The 16627-nt window shown below is 31.3% G+C and overlaps 1 protein-coding gene across 1 annotated transcript; it reads left to right on the top strand.

Moving 5' to 3' along the window:
- The first annotated feature begins 791 nt into the window (after positions 1-791).
- LOC143913655 (phospholipase B1, membrane-associated-like) lies at positions 792-10769 on the top strand. The gene is made up of 7 exons (XM_077433558.1): positions 792-1071; positions 7246-7501; positions 8284-8453; positions 8695-8911; positions 10067-10215; positions 10288-10456; positions 10540-10769. Exons 1-7 carry the CDS (start codon positions 964-966, stop codon positions 10698-10700), a joined length of 1230 nt encoding a protein of 409 aa, XP_077289684.1. The 5' UTR covers positions 792-963; the 3' UTR covers positions 10701-10769.
- Positions 10770-16627: the final 5858 nt, after the last annotated feature.

Below are 16627 nucleotides of genomic sequence, written 5' to 3'. Positions count from 1 at the left end.
GATTGTATAGGTATAATGCGTGGAAAATGGATCTTTCAAGTTGAGCACAGACAATTTAGAAACACTATGAGATTCCAATAGTGTTACGTCTATAATAATATAAACGTCAAAGTTTCTTATATCAGAATGCCGCGCCTCATTAACGTATCACCTTTTCGGCAAAGAAGATTTTACAGGCTGATAAAAAGTTTCTATAATACATTTCCATTCGTTTAGATGTGTCCAGTGCTCGGTGGAACAGTGGCAAAGACGTCACTGACCCTACTTGGTAAGTTCAGGTTCGGTCTGACAATACTTTCACTCGTCCATTTTGAAGAGAGCCTGTCCCCAACAAACCAATATCGAATATTGATGACTCTTTACCTGAAATGCATTCCGATTCGTTCGACGATGCGTTGCCCAACTGTCAGAAAGTATTATGCATATCGTAATTCAGTACCCAACAATAGTGGCAATGAAAGTCGTCATATAATTCAATACTAAGCAATAAGCTGTAAACTTGCATTAGCTATTTGTTTTGAAAGCTGAAAAGGTTTTCAGTTACATAATTAGCAGATGAATCGAATAAGATTGAGTGAAAGTCGATGTTTTGAGACAAATTTCACATCTTCTTCTTCGCCAACAACTTTTCAATTTTAGTACAACGATGACCTGTTGATAAAAGAAACACACACACGCACACACACACTTACATACATAACATAGTATAAATTTATGCACATAATAAATTCGCGAATATATATGTATAATGTATACATTTTTTAATGTTATTTATGACGATTTTGTTTCAGGTTGATGTACAAGTTTGGTTGGAGGAAACGTTTGATGCCATGACGAGTTCGAAGAACTTGTTATGATAATAATTAAAGTGCACGGAGAGGGAAATTGATTGGATCGGATGTGTCCAAATATTGTGATATTAGATTACTAATTTTATATGTAGATTTAATCGAACGTGCAAATATGAACTTGTCGATGCGTTTTATTTACGCCGTACTGGTGTGTCTGTCTTTGAAATGTTCGGTGTTGGGAGACGAAGACAACAGCGTCATAAGACCTGAAGAAAAGCTGGTAAGTTTTCATTTAAGTTATTATTCTTTAAGAATATTCGGATTAAATCTATTTGAATACAGAAAATAAAATGAATGAATATATTGAAAGTGTGTCATGACGTACCTCAAGTTTATGAAATTTTAATTATTATTTGTAATAATATTTACAAGGTTTTTTCTATATCAGAATGTTGACTATATAAATATATATTATATAAAAACTTAAATTATAAAATTGGTGTGGTTATTGTGAATTAAATATGAAATTTAAGATTGCCGTTATGCTCATACCCACGAAATAAACGTACTAGTACCTTCTTACTTGCACGTTCAATTCTATTACGTTTCATCAACGCAATTTCTAACGTAATAAAATAATACGTATTTGAAGTATCGTTCACGAATTTGTAAGGTTCAAAGTTCAATTCAATGGGCATGTAATTTTTAATGAACTGAGTAAAAGCCACATTCAAAATTTTACATTTTCCTGTCGAAAACCAATTTATAAATTTCGGTCATCACCTTCGAAGACAAAATTTAGTGCGTATACATGTTTTGCAATAGTTTAAGTGAACTATTACACGTTTATGTATATGTTGTATGTATACTAGATATATATTGAACTTAATTAATGTTACCCGAGATAATTAAATCTTTGCACTTTGAGGAAAGTGATCTAAATATCTCATACGACTTCGTTGTGACACGTTTCATTTTATGATATTACAACATTCTATAGAATAAATTTTTATTTCAATTTATTGCTATTTAATGGGGTAATTGGATTAGAATGTTAAGCCATTGCATAAAATAGGATCCATACTCGACATAAAAGTTGAATTTATTTTTGTTGTTCATTATATACAATTTTTCTAATATAAAATCTATGATGCTAAAAAGTGTATGTTTTCTAAAATTGATGTTCTCATTATTTAGGTTCTTAGCCTTTATGAAATGGTCTTGATGCTTGCATTATTGTTTATCCTTGTCTAGACAATTTGTGGTGGAAATATTCTTATTTATTCGTTTGGTTTAGTTATATTAACTTGACTTCCACTTTCATCCGTATTTCAACCTCTCCTAAAACAACCTTCAATTTTACGAAAAATTGTGGATTAATTATGCAGCACCAAAAAAGTTCCTTAAAAGAATAATATAAATTAAAAACAAAGTAGAAAAGCTTCGAAAAATGGGAGCTATGGGATAATTTAATCTAAACAATTAAAATTTAAAGCAAGACAATGTACAAAAAATGTATCAATATGAGGTGGAATATTATTAAGAGAAGAACAAGATGGATATAAAAATGTATTATAGGAATAGTTAGGAGAATAGGGAGTGTAAGATAATAAAGGATTACAGAAATATTTAATTGTACATACATTGGAAAATGATCTTCCTTGATAAATAATAGATTGATATATTGATTTGATAATCGGAAAGGCATATAGGATTTAGACTATCCAAATATTATTTTTCAAGCAAAATCATTTTCAAATGTACAATTAAATATTTCTGTAATCCTATATTATTTCACATTCCCTATTCTCCCGACTATTCCAGTAATACCTTTTTATATCGATCTTGTTCTTCTCTTAACAATATCCCCCCTCATATTGACCTATATAGTATATATAAACTTAAAATTCGATACAAATTCAAAAATGGACATACAATATCTGTGCACCAAGCTATCGATATATGTATGTATCAAAAGCAGTAATCAAAATAGAGAAGATAGTAATTTTAAAAATCTGTGTAGTTTTTATATTAAATCCAAAGTGCCGAAATATGTCTTAAAACAAACGTTGAATCTGTTTGTCTTTGACATCGAATTTATTTAATGTTGCCTAATTTGTTCCCCGTCTATTCATCGCAACAACCTGTAATATTTGGATTATATCAATTGATAAAACTATTTAATGGAAATATAGTGCAATTCCTATGCAATTGTATGATGTACGGATGTATGTATGTAAGTTGATGTTGCCAAGTTGACTCAGACTTGTTTCTATTCGATTCAATACGTCAAGTTAATGCGAAATAATCATTATGTTATCAGCTTGTGGCCACCGTTATTTTTGCAACACGCTACTCAGTGCCATTATGAAATACTGGCGCATTCTCGAGCATTTCTGGATATATCCCTAACATACATATTGATTGAATTGTGCAATGTGCGTGCAGGAAGTGCAATCGAGGAGTTTGGCATTCGTAATGAACTTCACACACACACGTATGGACATACATATGTTCGTGTGTAGGCACGCTCATTTTAGGTAACAAATTGCACAATGATGAGATTCCGTTGAGCCTACGTGATCCTGATTCAATTATTCGAAACTGAGAAGTTGCGTCGTGCATACAATTCGCAAATTGCAATATTGAAATTGAAAGTCGCGTAACCGATCGCCGAGACGTATACATAGATTCGGTCGCTGTGACTATCCGGTGAAATTTTAATCACTTTTCAATGTTTGTATGCCGAGTCGTTTGTTAACATTGACATGATACGAGACGTGCCCGATTCGTTTCTAATTAATTATAAATTATAATTGGTAATTATTCGGTGTGCGTCTATGTGCGTGTGCGTGTGTGAGTGTGTGTGCAGGTACCATCCGGTTTTGAAATGATGTTGCAACATGTTGAATGTGAAAACAATAGTTGGTAAATATTATGGAAATGAGATCAACGGTGGGCGAATAAGTACATCTAGATTTTCATTGATGGATGCATTGGAACGAAAAGACAGTTTGCGAAAAATTTATTTATGATATTTCAAAATGGTGGGTAGATTTGTAGCGGTGGCGTGCCGTGACATATTTTATTTTATTGTTACAATCAATATACACTCGTCATTACAGATCGCCCCAATGCGACGAGTGTACGATAACGGTCAGAAATACAATAATACATATACAATCAGAATACATAGCATATAACAATTAATCAGTACAGAAATAATAATCGTAGAGACATCTATGGATTATTTTTAGATTTTTGTGTACAATTATTATTATAATTTTTATACATATAATAAACACGAAATTATAGACATATCTATAGATTTCAGATTACAGGAAATGATCTAATACCAATTTTCAGGAACCGTTTCAACAATGATCACATAAAATTGGCAAACTCTGATAGAAAAACGATCGATTTGCAATCACAAAACCCCCAAACCTAACCAGCAGTTTGACGAGGACTTGAACCTTCGACCTCAGTGGTGCTAAATATATACGCTACCATTAAGCCAAACTGCTGGCTATTATATGTATATTAACTATAATAATCTATCTTGAAGTGATGTATATTATATACTAGTGTTTTTATCTGGCTTCGCTTGGTATTTGTAATATAAACCGCTTAAACATGGCCAATCTAATAGTAATCATTTTATTAAATTTATTTGAATAGTTTTATTTTATTTAAATTTATTTGAATATTCATTTGTTTTTTTTTTTATTAAATTGAACGTCACGGATTTTACGAACCAAATAAATATACATATGTACATACAAAGTCTCTTTCGAAATTATATATTTAGATTAATTATAACGTGTATATATTAATTATAATATTCTATCTTGAAGTGATGAGTATATTTTTTATTTATTTATCAGAAAGATCCTAAGTAGCCTATATTTCTTAATAATATCTTGTTTGTCTTCAAAATTTGATCTTCTGAATGATTTGTCGAACAGTTCATCGAGAATGCCCGTTATATGTTTCCGCGCGCTTTGCACTGATTTGTTCTGAGGGAATCGTTTTGTCAGCCGAATCCCTTGCCATATTTGTACAGTTTTGTGTAAATATGCGTTATCTTAACAACAAAAAATAGTTCAAATTGATGTTTGATAGACACAAATCAGAATATTCTTAGTAATATTCTATATATGCTTGAAAAGACGAGTAAATTAAAAAAGGTTTTGTCTTCGACGGATACATAATAATTCGCCAGTACCGCGAATGGAACAGAATCGAGAGTCCGTACAAGTGAACGACGCGGCGGACCGTACCATAACAATCTTCTACCACTACCACTACCTCAGACAGGGCCGATTCCGGTTTCTGAACCTCGCTAATCTAAGAGAACAATATTTTAAACGATTTAAATTTATTGTAATTGTTGATATTTTTAAATTTTGGGTAAAATATTTTAGGGGACTAGCCTAGTCTCTCTAATCCAATGACGGCACGCCACTGCTATGTATGTATGTATACATCATATGTAGGTCCTAATTCTGTGTGAATGTTTTGCAATAGGTTTGTGCTGATCTTTCACCACTTGCAATTGTCTGTGGTGAGTTACTGTGGGATATTATATTTCCATACGTGTGTTGTCATTAGGTAGTAAGGTTTATGTTAATTATTATTCAAATCGTAAACGGCTATTTGTCGTTGTAAATGTCTCGTAAAAATGTAATGAATGATGTCAAAGGTTGACTATAATATGTAATATTATATGTAGTCAGTAAATCGTTATTTATTCATGACTATTAATTTTTTGTATTTGTCTTTTTTTTTTGTTCCTGAGAAAGTATTTTAAAGTTATGGTCGGAAGAATGAGATGATAATACATCGAGAAGTGAAACTTTTGTTGAATATTTAAATACGAATTTGCAAATCAACGCTGCTAGTTTGAAAGATTAAAATTATATATTTTTTCTTGTTGTTGTATAACAAAAGTGTGTGATAATAATTGAATTTTATCGTCCATATTATTTCGTATAAATTTTTGCAATCTTCGCTTTTCATTAGAATTGTTCGTGTGATAAAATTTTAATGTTTGTCTAACGAGCAGAAATTCTCAACGTGTGCTCATAAAATCCTGCGTAAGAATTTAGCTAGTTTATTAGTTTTCCTGTTTGAAAATATGTATATGTTTCATCTGTTGGTTGTACGAGTATGAAAGTGAATCGGTTGGATTACAAAAACATTATTTAATTAAGCTATTTCACTGTATTAAATTATTTTTATTGTACACATATGTAAGTATTTATATATTTTACAGCCCAAGTGTACACATCAGTCGTTCATGAACATACTAGTTTGTTCATACACGAACCAATCTGTCCAGTTATACTGTCCACAAATTAACAAAGGAATTAATTTGTTCAACTACGTATTCGGCATAAGTTTTAGTATTGTCAATCGTTCTCTAATATTGATTTGAATTATTTTTTGACATTATGACACAAGGGCTTCGTTGATAAAGCGTTTGACAATTAAAGTTGAAAAAATAAATATTTTCTTTCAACGTTTGCACTTCAAACATCTTACATAGTACCTATTTTAGTTCAATTTAACAACATCTTAGTATTTTAATGTTTAAAATATCTTAAGTAAATTATTAGTTAAGATTGTGTATGACAAATAATCAAATAAATACCTATGTAAGTATGTACATACATATGTATGTATGTACATGTATTTATATATGTATGTTTGTATTAAATTTCAAGAGCTAATCGACGATTTATTTAAATAATTTGCTTCATTGAACGGTCACTTTCTATATGTATGTATGTGTTGAAATGATTACAAAATTTACAATTTCACAAAATGAAGTAAAAAAAACAAACAAAAAGTATCATTCTCATCTATACAAATATGATATATTATATAAATATATGTGTGTATACAATGTCTTATTTAAATATTTTTATATTCGAAGCATTTTATAGTTATCAGGTATGATACATATGTATATGCATTATTTAAATGTAAGGAATTTTTTTTATGTGTCTACCTCGTTCCACCAACTTGAAATATCTCGAGACCCGTTTCCCCAACTTTTTCGTTGTATTTCGTCGTCCAATTTGTATATGTATATATATAAAATACATAAATATATATATGAAAATGTTTTAAAAAGCGAAATACTTATTTTACGAGACAAACATTAAATATGAAAAAAAATATAGTAATAATTGATTTTTAAAGGTTTTTCAATATTTTAAAGTTGTGTTTATAGCTTAAAAATCTATGGATGATCACAATTTGTCTCGTATATCAAAGATATGACATACATGTATACAAGAAAAAAATTGTACACAATATACAAACATCTGCTCAAGCAGACGAAAAGTTGAGAAAACGAGTCTCGGGAAATTGCAAGTCAGTAAAACGGAGCACATCGGTTTTTTTTTTATTTATCTTGGTAAAAATTATTTGTTTATCAAAATAGACACATGGCTTGAGGTATCCCAGAAGAACAAGCATGATGAGGATCCAACCGAATTATATAAAATCTATGAATTTTCCGTGCTCAAGGAAAAATTGGGGTCCAAGTCACAAAAGACCGACTTCAGTGCACGCACTTAGACCCGGAGATATCAAAGTTATAGGAGCACTTGGAGATTCTCTTGTAGCTGCGAATGGAGCCATGGGAGAGTACTTATTCGAAGTGATCTTCGAAAACAGAGGTGTATCGTGGTGTGCAGGTAATTTACTCTATTTATGTACGTATGTACGTAGTTTTTAATTAAAATGCAATAAATCTATTGCGAAATTTCCCCATATATTTATAGATGTGTTCCGGCTCGGTGCATTTAGCCTGTTGATGGGTTAACACCATTCTTACGAAAAATTGATTACGAAATGTATTTTCTAGTTTGTTTTTTTTTTGCTATATCCATGTGAGACTCTGTTTTTTTTTCGCAAACGATTAGATCGAAGGTCGGACATCAATCGATTATCCAAATTCGAAAGCTTGTTTTGTTGATGACGATGAACTGGTAAAATATGTAATGTCGAATGAGACCTAAATTTTGCACGGGTTCTTCTTAAAATATTACGCAACTCAGTTTGGAAATATATCTGATAGTCAAATTGAGGTTTACGACTCCTTATATAGATATATACATAACTTGAGATTGATAAATTAATTACCGACTTCAAAATTTAAATATGAATTTATAAAGAATCGACAACTCTATTTTATATTATTATTTTTAGATTTTGAAAGTTATTTTTTTTTCATGAAAAAATAGTTTGACATTAACTTTTTATGAAATGTTTTTGTGTGCAATAATTATTAGTGCGTATTAGATTCTAGATCAAGTAGATATATGCCTAGTTTTTGTATGTAAGTTTTTATCGATATATGTATGTATGTATGAATATATATATATATATATATATATATATATATATATATATATATATATATATATATATACATAAATATTACATGAAGGCTAACTCTGCATCTACATATTTAAAGGTGGTGAAAAAACTTGGCGGGAATATTTAACGCTTCCGAACATTCTGAAGGAGTACAATCCCAACATCAAAGGATTTTCAGTAGGAACTGGTGAATACTTTTATAAAGATTCGCATTTGAACATTGGATTTCCGGTCGCGTCCATATTGGATGCTCTTATGCAAGCCAAGGTATAAAAAAATAACAATTTTTTATTCGAAGTGTAAGTGCAATTGCAAATATGCGAATGGTAGATCGTTGTGCTCGTGACCGTCACAGTAAAAGTTGTTGACTTGGACACTAGTGGGTCTGGGTCATTTTTTTTCGATGCTCTCAATTTCAACGCGATAGTGACGCTACTTTCATACATAATGGAATATAATTACGTAACTTAATTCACTAATGATATACAAACACACAATTCGCTTTCAGATTCTAGTCAAAAGAATGCAAGGAGACCCGTCAGTGGATTTTAAAAACGATTGGAAGATGGTCACGTTGTTCTTCGGCGCAAACGATATTTGCACTTTGGAATGCTTCAACAAGACTGCAGGATCTCCTAAAGGCTTTGTAAGAAGTCTCACGAAAGCTTTGGATTATCTTCAAGACCATTTACCGAGAGCTTTCGTAAACATTGTACCAGTAATCGGTATGAATCATTCTATAAATAAAAATATGTATGGATTTTTAAATTTGGTATCTTGGAATCTAAATATGTAGCTTTAGTTTAAGTTTATCTAAGTTGATCTGAAAAATAACGTATAAAATCAGAACTTGATCAAAAAAAGTTTATGAAATTTAAAAGTTCCAGACTAGTACATTTTAGAACGACTAGCAGGCGAAATATTATATATAATTTTATATTAAAACAAATTAAATATATAGTTAATTTCATATTAAATAAAAATATTTATTACATATGTAACTAATTAATTGATCATTGAATTTTTACCATTAAAAATTCTGTAAAATTTCATCGTTTCTTCTGGTCGATAGGAATACTCTCTAAGTCTAAAAACTGTCGAAAGTATTTATCTATTTATACCTTCAAACATGCCTATGGTGGATATAAATAGCATATTAAAATATAATTTCTCTAGTGCCATAATTGAGGAAGGGAGAAATCTAATACGTTTGTATGGACAAGGCGTTGGGGTCCAGCCCTCTTAACACTGTTTATTATATGTATATTGATAAGAACGCACTCAAACGTGCGGCACGGGATGAGCTTGTGGTTTTCAGCTGTGATGGGCATATCTTCGTGTCATTGTTATTCGTAAGATCTTATTATTTCGACAACTTCATACATTTCTTCAAATATGGAAATCACCGTTATCGATCACTGTCAAACCTATGTCAATACAAGGATACAATATCACATATCATACATTTGAAGAAATGTAGAAATGTAGAAAGAAGAAATGAAGAAATTTAGAAATATAGAAATAGATCCTACGAATAAAAATGACATGAAGATACGCCCATCACAGCTGGAAGCCATGAGGACGTGCATGTTGTACGATCCAGTGTGTTTTAAGCCTAACTGAACTTTATTTTATTTTCCTTAAGACTCGGGCCACACCGAGCAACTTATAGTCGCACCGCTAGAAAAAATGTATAGAAATGTGATCTAGCAAGAAGTAGACGGGGGGCTGGTCGCCTTCAACCAAGTCGCTCGGTGTGGCCCGGGTCAAAGATGACCTACATTTAATTTTTATATGATTGACTATGCTATGAATAACTTTGATTCACTTTGTCACAGCGTGTGTTTTAATAATATATATAATAATAATTTATTTTTCAGATATTACTGTGTCCGTTAGGGTCAAACGTTCTCTCCAATGTCGAATGATTCATAGATTATATTGTATGTGTTATCACATGCAAGAAACAGATCCTATCGAATACATGGCTGCCTTAGCGAGAGGCTATCAAAAAGGCATTGACAAACTGGTAAGTAAAATGTCAGCTTACCCTCAAGATTAATCGAACAAAATGAAATAAAATGAACTTGAAATTTTGAAGATTAACTCTGGAAGATACGACAGACGAGAAGATTTCACGGTGGTAGTTCAACCCTTCACCAAACTCTTTAATCTGCCGAGTGACCCAAAGAAGAAATTACAGGAAGTGATCGATGTGTCGTATATAACTTACGATTGTTTTCATTTTTCCCAAAAAGGGCATGCATTAGGTAAGAATTGCAGCGAATATGCGAGGTAACAATTGTAATATTATTATACAACAATATTGATGGGTATATATTTTTATTTTCAGCTGCCAATCTCGTGTGGAACAATTTGTTAGAGCCGATTGGAAATAAAACTACGAAGAGCTTAGATTTCATTTTGCAAAAGTTCAACTGTCCCACTGAAAGCGCGCCATACTTATTTACCTCCAAAAATACTAGAAATTATCTGACGACAGGACATCAATAGTTTTTCATAATAATTTATATCTTTTTCATATTGCTGTGATTTAAATAAATAGTGCATTACTGATCATTCAACAAATTATTATAATCAATTTCTTATTTTATATTATATTTCATTATTTTATATATTGCATTACAATTTCAATAGTTTTTTTTTTTGTATTTACGTTTATGTTTTAAATATATTAAATGGGCATTTACTTATCGTATAATTGTATTGAAATATGTAAAATTATTTATTTCTATGTAGTATTGTATAATGAATGTGTTTATTGATTTGCTTAATGTGTTGTGAAAATGTTCAAGGAGTTAACAATAAATGAGAAATTAAAATATATAAGCTTTTGTCTTTTACGAAATGATTTCCAATATATAATATTGCATCATATATGTATATAAATTAATTTTGATATAAATATAATATGTTTACATGTATGTGTGTATAGCGAGAATCGGTACTTGTCTTATGTACGTCATCTATGAAAAGTGAGTCCAAGTTTTGGAAATTTTATTATTCATGTAAAGCTTACTATGCATATACACGGCCATAACCAGGCGGGGGCTATGTGGGTTTTTATTTTAATTCAAAAATTAAAATTGGTAAACCTCGGGTAAAATTCTTTTCAATAAATAGGCACTTAAAAATATGAAAATTTGAACTTATTTTTTGATAATTCGCAATATTTTTTAGTTTTGTGCTAAAACCAGATTAAAGCACCGTAGGATCCAATTTTTTGAAAAAATTGCACGATAAATTCATTTCATGGTCCAGAAAAGTCATAAAAATAGTGAAAAGACGATTATTCCAATCAACACAGTATTTTAGTCGTATGAATTGACTAGATAAAAATTTAATTTCAATGTACCGAAGAATATATACCTAATATTTATATACAATAACCCAAATTTTCCACAAATTCTAGGCACAAAAAAAAGGATAATATACGTCGTTTCCTCTTTAAAAAACGTTGGGGAGGGGGAGAGTTGCGCTTGTGTTTCAGCCCCCCCCTCCCCAAAAAAAAACTCCTGGCTACGACCGTGACTACATACATACATATGTTTTTAAATTATTTGTATCATAAATGTATGTGTGTACACATAAAATATTGATTTTTAATATTATAACAAATATACATCCATAGGTACTTATTTTATGTTTATTGCATTTGTTTCCCACCATGAAATTGAATAATTTTTTTTAATAAATATAAAAATTTATGATCACGTAAATTGCATTCTCGTTAAATATTATTTAAAATCTAAATTTTATTTTTTTTATAAAAAGTATAGAAAGTATTCTAGATAGACAATATACAATAGACAACATAGTCTATGAAAAAACTTACTTATTTAATATTTAATAAGAAATAAAGGATTATTTATATTTATTTGATTTAAATTACAACAATTATTAAAGTATCATTACTGACCAGGTTATAATAACATTTAAAACAATATGTACATGATTATATTATGTTAACATTTCATGATATGTCATGTTTGACATTCCTCGTTGAACAATTGATTGGAAGTGATTGCACAAATTTTGTACTTCTTTTCTACGTTGACGACAACAACATTTGGGTATATTTTTTTCCATAGCGTAATCAAAAGTCTGAAATTCAAATTAGACATAATTTTTGACAGCTTTTTCATCTCACGACGGTTTATTTCTAATCTTCGTCCTAAGATGCGCACTGATACAGATTCAATGTACACATTTGTAAAATCTGTACAATGGAAGTAGTAAAATACGCCTTCGTGAGATAAAACACAAAGAAAATTTGATTTTGTATTTTACAAAAGTTAGGTTAATTACGGGAAAACTTATATAGGCATACATATGTATACCTATGTTTTTCATGGTGCCATACTGCCATTACAGGTTTCTCCAAGATTACACCAAAATAGTACTATGTACTATTGAGTACATAGTACTACTTTGGTCTATGGCCAAGGTAGTACATACATATTATGTACTATGAGATGAAAAAAATAAAGAGGGTAGGTGGCCAATTTGGTGACAAACCGTTTTAACAATGAAATCAGATAGATAAGCAAACTCTGAAAGGAATCGATTGACCTGGAGTTAAATATATCCAAGCTCTGGCCAGCAACACCTGGCCAGGTTTCGAACCCGTAACCCCTTAGTTGTTAGCATTATACGAATATATGTATTATATATATATATATATATATATATATATATATATATATATATATATATATATATATATATATATATATATATATATATATATATATATATAAATAAAAGCTCACCTTCATAATAACATCTAGGCTTTGACCCCTAACTAATTGCCTTGCTATCGGTGTAACACTCATTGCTAAAGATGCTGCCAATATTTTATCACCGATTCTAGGTGAATCGTACGAACGCATTGCTGCATTTTTAATCCTATTTGGCAAATAACCACCGTACAAACGCAAAGCTTCTTGAATTTCGTAAACCTCGCCACGTCCGAAGCACTTAGCGTCGACATTTTTCTATATTAATGGTTAATATTTAATAAAAATTTTAGCATGCGAAAAATTTCAATTTTCTCAGAAATTCACCTCGAAATTGAGGCGCCTTTTACATCCCGAATTCACCCTGATTGCTGCTTTTATTCTATTGCACCACGGTCTAACGTTCCTAGCTAGTGCTGTTAAGGCACCATTGAAATCTTGGTTGTTGTAGTCTGTCGAAGCGTTCACTACCTGAAATTGTAACAAATCAATAATTTGAAAATAGGTAGAAAATCGGATATTGCAACTGCAGTTATAACTTTTAGCTTACCATAGCATAAGCACAAAAGCCTGGAGATGTTCTGGGAGCTAGGATGTAAGGCACAGTCCACACATTAAACTCAAATAATAAGTTCAACAATCTTCCTGAACCCCGATCCAATAATGAAAGGACTTCATCGACCAGACTTCTACTACCTTGAATTCTAGAATTTTCCGGTACAAATTCCGTCATCATATATCTAACGATTTCTCTGAAATATAAAATTAGAGGCTAACATTTAACCGAATAGAAACACAATCGAAACATTTATGACAGTTTGTGTTTTCCAAAATATTTGCTTCAATTACACATGTATGTATGTCAGTGGCGGACGGTGGGTGTTAATACCGGGTGTGCTGTGTATGCCGTAGGGCGTAGGGTATAAAATTAGCAATTAAAAAAAAATACTCGTTTTGCATTACAAAAATGTTTAATTTATTAGTTATTTATACATAAGTTCAATGCGACGTTTCTGAGACATAAACTTTTCAATCACGTATGCATAGAATGTGTCTTTCTGTTTTAATTCCACCAATAACTTTTTTTCTATTGAAATTAAGCTAAGGCCACATAATCTATCTTGACCTTGCGTACCTCTATAGCAAGTTTTTATTCTTTTCAGCGCCGAAAAAGAACGTTCTGCTGAAGCTGTACTGCTTGGTATCGTTAATATTAATTCTCCCAGCTTAAACACCTCTTTAAAACCAGATTCGAGGTTATTTTTTGTCATGAATTGTATTAATTCATGAACAGGTTTCTCTGAAAATTCAGAGCTGGAATATAGCACGATGAGTTCGTTTTTCAATCGAATATAATCAAACAGTGATCCATAAAAATCTTTTAATTTATTAATTAAAACATTTGGAAAATTTTCTTTATATTCGTCATATTTATCATTACAAAGAAGGTGGAAATATTCTAATTTGGAAAGTGAAGAATATCTACATTCGACTTGTGCGATTATGCTATCAACTATTTTGAAATATAATTGACGAAATGAAGTTTTATCTTCTACTTCTGAATAATTTTTTAATCTTTGTGGCCTACGATCATGATCATCATTTTTTTCATTTAAATAATTATTCCATAACATTTCAAAATTATTATCCCTTTCGTATTTCAGTTGCTGCAAAACATGATTAATTTTTTTACAACAATATAAAACGTCCGAAGATTTAGATTGAAGAATGTTATACAAAACATCAGTTATTCCAAACAGTTTTGAAAAAATTTGAAGAAGTTTAATTGTTTGAAAATCCTCTAAAAAGCCTAAAAACCCTCGTGCTTTTATAACAGTATCTGTGTCCCATAATTCACAATTTTCTATAACATGTCGAAAAAAATCTGTAAATTGACTTCTGTATTGTTGTACTGTGCTACTTAAACGAGATGTAAAATTCCACCTTGTGGGTGCTACAGAGGGAAGTCTTTTTGTCACAAATTCCTGTAAAGCGAATACTCTTTTGGAAGATTTTGAAAAGTATGTAGACAATCCATTTAAAGTTTGAAAAAATGATTTACTTTCTTTAATATCAGAAAGACCTTGCTGCAATACTAAATTCAATACATGTGCATAACAGTGTGTAAAAAGAGCAAAAGGATAAGCATTGAGGACTTTGGATTGCAAACCATTTACGTGTCCACTCATTACACTTGCTCCATCATAAGTCTGTCCAACCAATTTGTCTTGAATTTTAAATTCTTCAACTATGTTCACCACGTGACGGAATAGACCATTAGATGTTTTATCAGCACTAACGTCTGTAAAACTAATAAACCGTTCATGTACATTGCCTTTACATACAAAACGTAAAACTGTTGAGAGCTGTGATTTTGTCATTATATCTGAAGTTTCATCGAGAATAATAGCAACAAAACTTGCTGACTCTACTTCATTTTTTATATGAACTTTAATAACATGAGCGATTGCTTCGATTATGTCATTTTGTATACTTGGAGAAGTACAACGAAAGGTAGTAGCAGTATTTAAATGAGTATCTAAAACAGAATCATATTCTCGAAGAGCATTTAGATATTCAATGTAATTGCCTTTGTTTACGGAATTACATGACTCGTCGTGACCTCGCAGGGACAGTTCTTGTTTTCCTAGATAGATTATTGCGTTAATAATTCGTTTTAAAACATCTCTATTTTTATTTACTTGTTCATTATGTCGACTTATTTCGGCTTTACGTTGACTGTCAATTAATACGTCGATTCGTTGTTTGCCAAACATTTGTATGGAAAGAAATGATTGAACGTGTGCCTGCGATCCTTCGTGTTTCTTCAGTGCTGCTGTCAAATGGTTGAGATCAGCAAATCCTTCTTTGTTCCACACATTAATATCTTTGGAGAACAATAAACATGGCCAGCAGAAAAGTTTGGATCGAATTTCACAGCCTGTAATCCATTCGAATTTTTTATAATTTGAAACGCAAAAATGTCTAGTGTAAACTTTTGTTTTTTCTTTATGCAAACTGGATAAATTTGGAAGAGACGGACACGGTTTCCCATATTTAATTATTTTTAATTTTATCTCAAAACTTCTATTTGAAAACGGAATAGTTAAAATGTCTTGAACACTGTTAGCCATTATTAGTTATTAGAGGTATGACTGAGATATGACCATAAAAATACGAATGTGCGAAAAAGTACGAGAGCACGTGTCGCATCGCATTCGGTCAATTGCCGAGTGGTGCGCGGTGCTCTGAAGTCGTAGCACACCGTACGTCTTAATATCGCGAACAAACCTATACAAGCGAATATCCGCCTGCACACTCCAACCAAACCCACCAATTTGCTGCACGGCATAGGTATTCTCTCGTCGCGGCGCACAAACTACATCTAACATCACACAACACGCTGCAGACTGCACACCACACCATACACCATACATTTAGCGCACGCGGTAAATACACCATACACATCAATGCCTGTTTATACAACAACACATTATTTTGTATTAAAATACTACTTTATGTGGTCTTTGGTTTTCACGGGTGTGCGCCGCACACCTAGCACACACCCAATATACGCCACTGATGTATGTATGTATGTATCTATGTATAATATGGTTCGATGATTATTCCGCAGAAAGCGATCTCGCTCAAGTCACTAATATCTGGATCACGGAACATCTG

Source organism: Arctopsyche grandis, chromosome 6 (genome assembly GCF_051622035.1).
Source record: "Arctopsyche grandis isolate Sample6627 chromosome 6, ASM5162203v2, whole genome shotgun sequence".
In the NCBI taxonomy this organism is placed as follows: domain Eukaryota; kingdom Metazoa; phylum Arthropoda; class Insecta; order Trichoptera; family Hydropsychidae; genus Arctopsyche; species Arctopsyche grandis.
The sequence above is the reverse complement of the archived record's forward strand: the minus strand, read 5'-3'. Positions and strand labels throughout refer to the sequence as shown.

What these genes read in the sequence shown, in the direction of transcription:
- LOC143913655 (XM_077433558.1), top strand. Translation starts at nt 964, where the DNA reads ATGAACTTGTCGATGCGTTTTATTTACGCCGTACTGGTGTGTCTGTCT. An exon ending in AGGTGTATCGTGGTGTGCAG is followed by an intron (nt 7,502 to 8,283) that starts GTAATTTACTCT and finishes ACATATTTAAAG; the next exon opens with GTGGTGAAAAAACTTGGCGG. An exon ending in AAAAAGGCATTGACAAACTG is followed by an intron (nt 10,216 to 10,287) that starts GTAAGTAAAATG and finishes GAAATTTTGAAG; the next exon opens with ATTAACTCTGGAAGATACGA.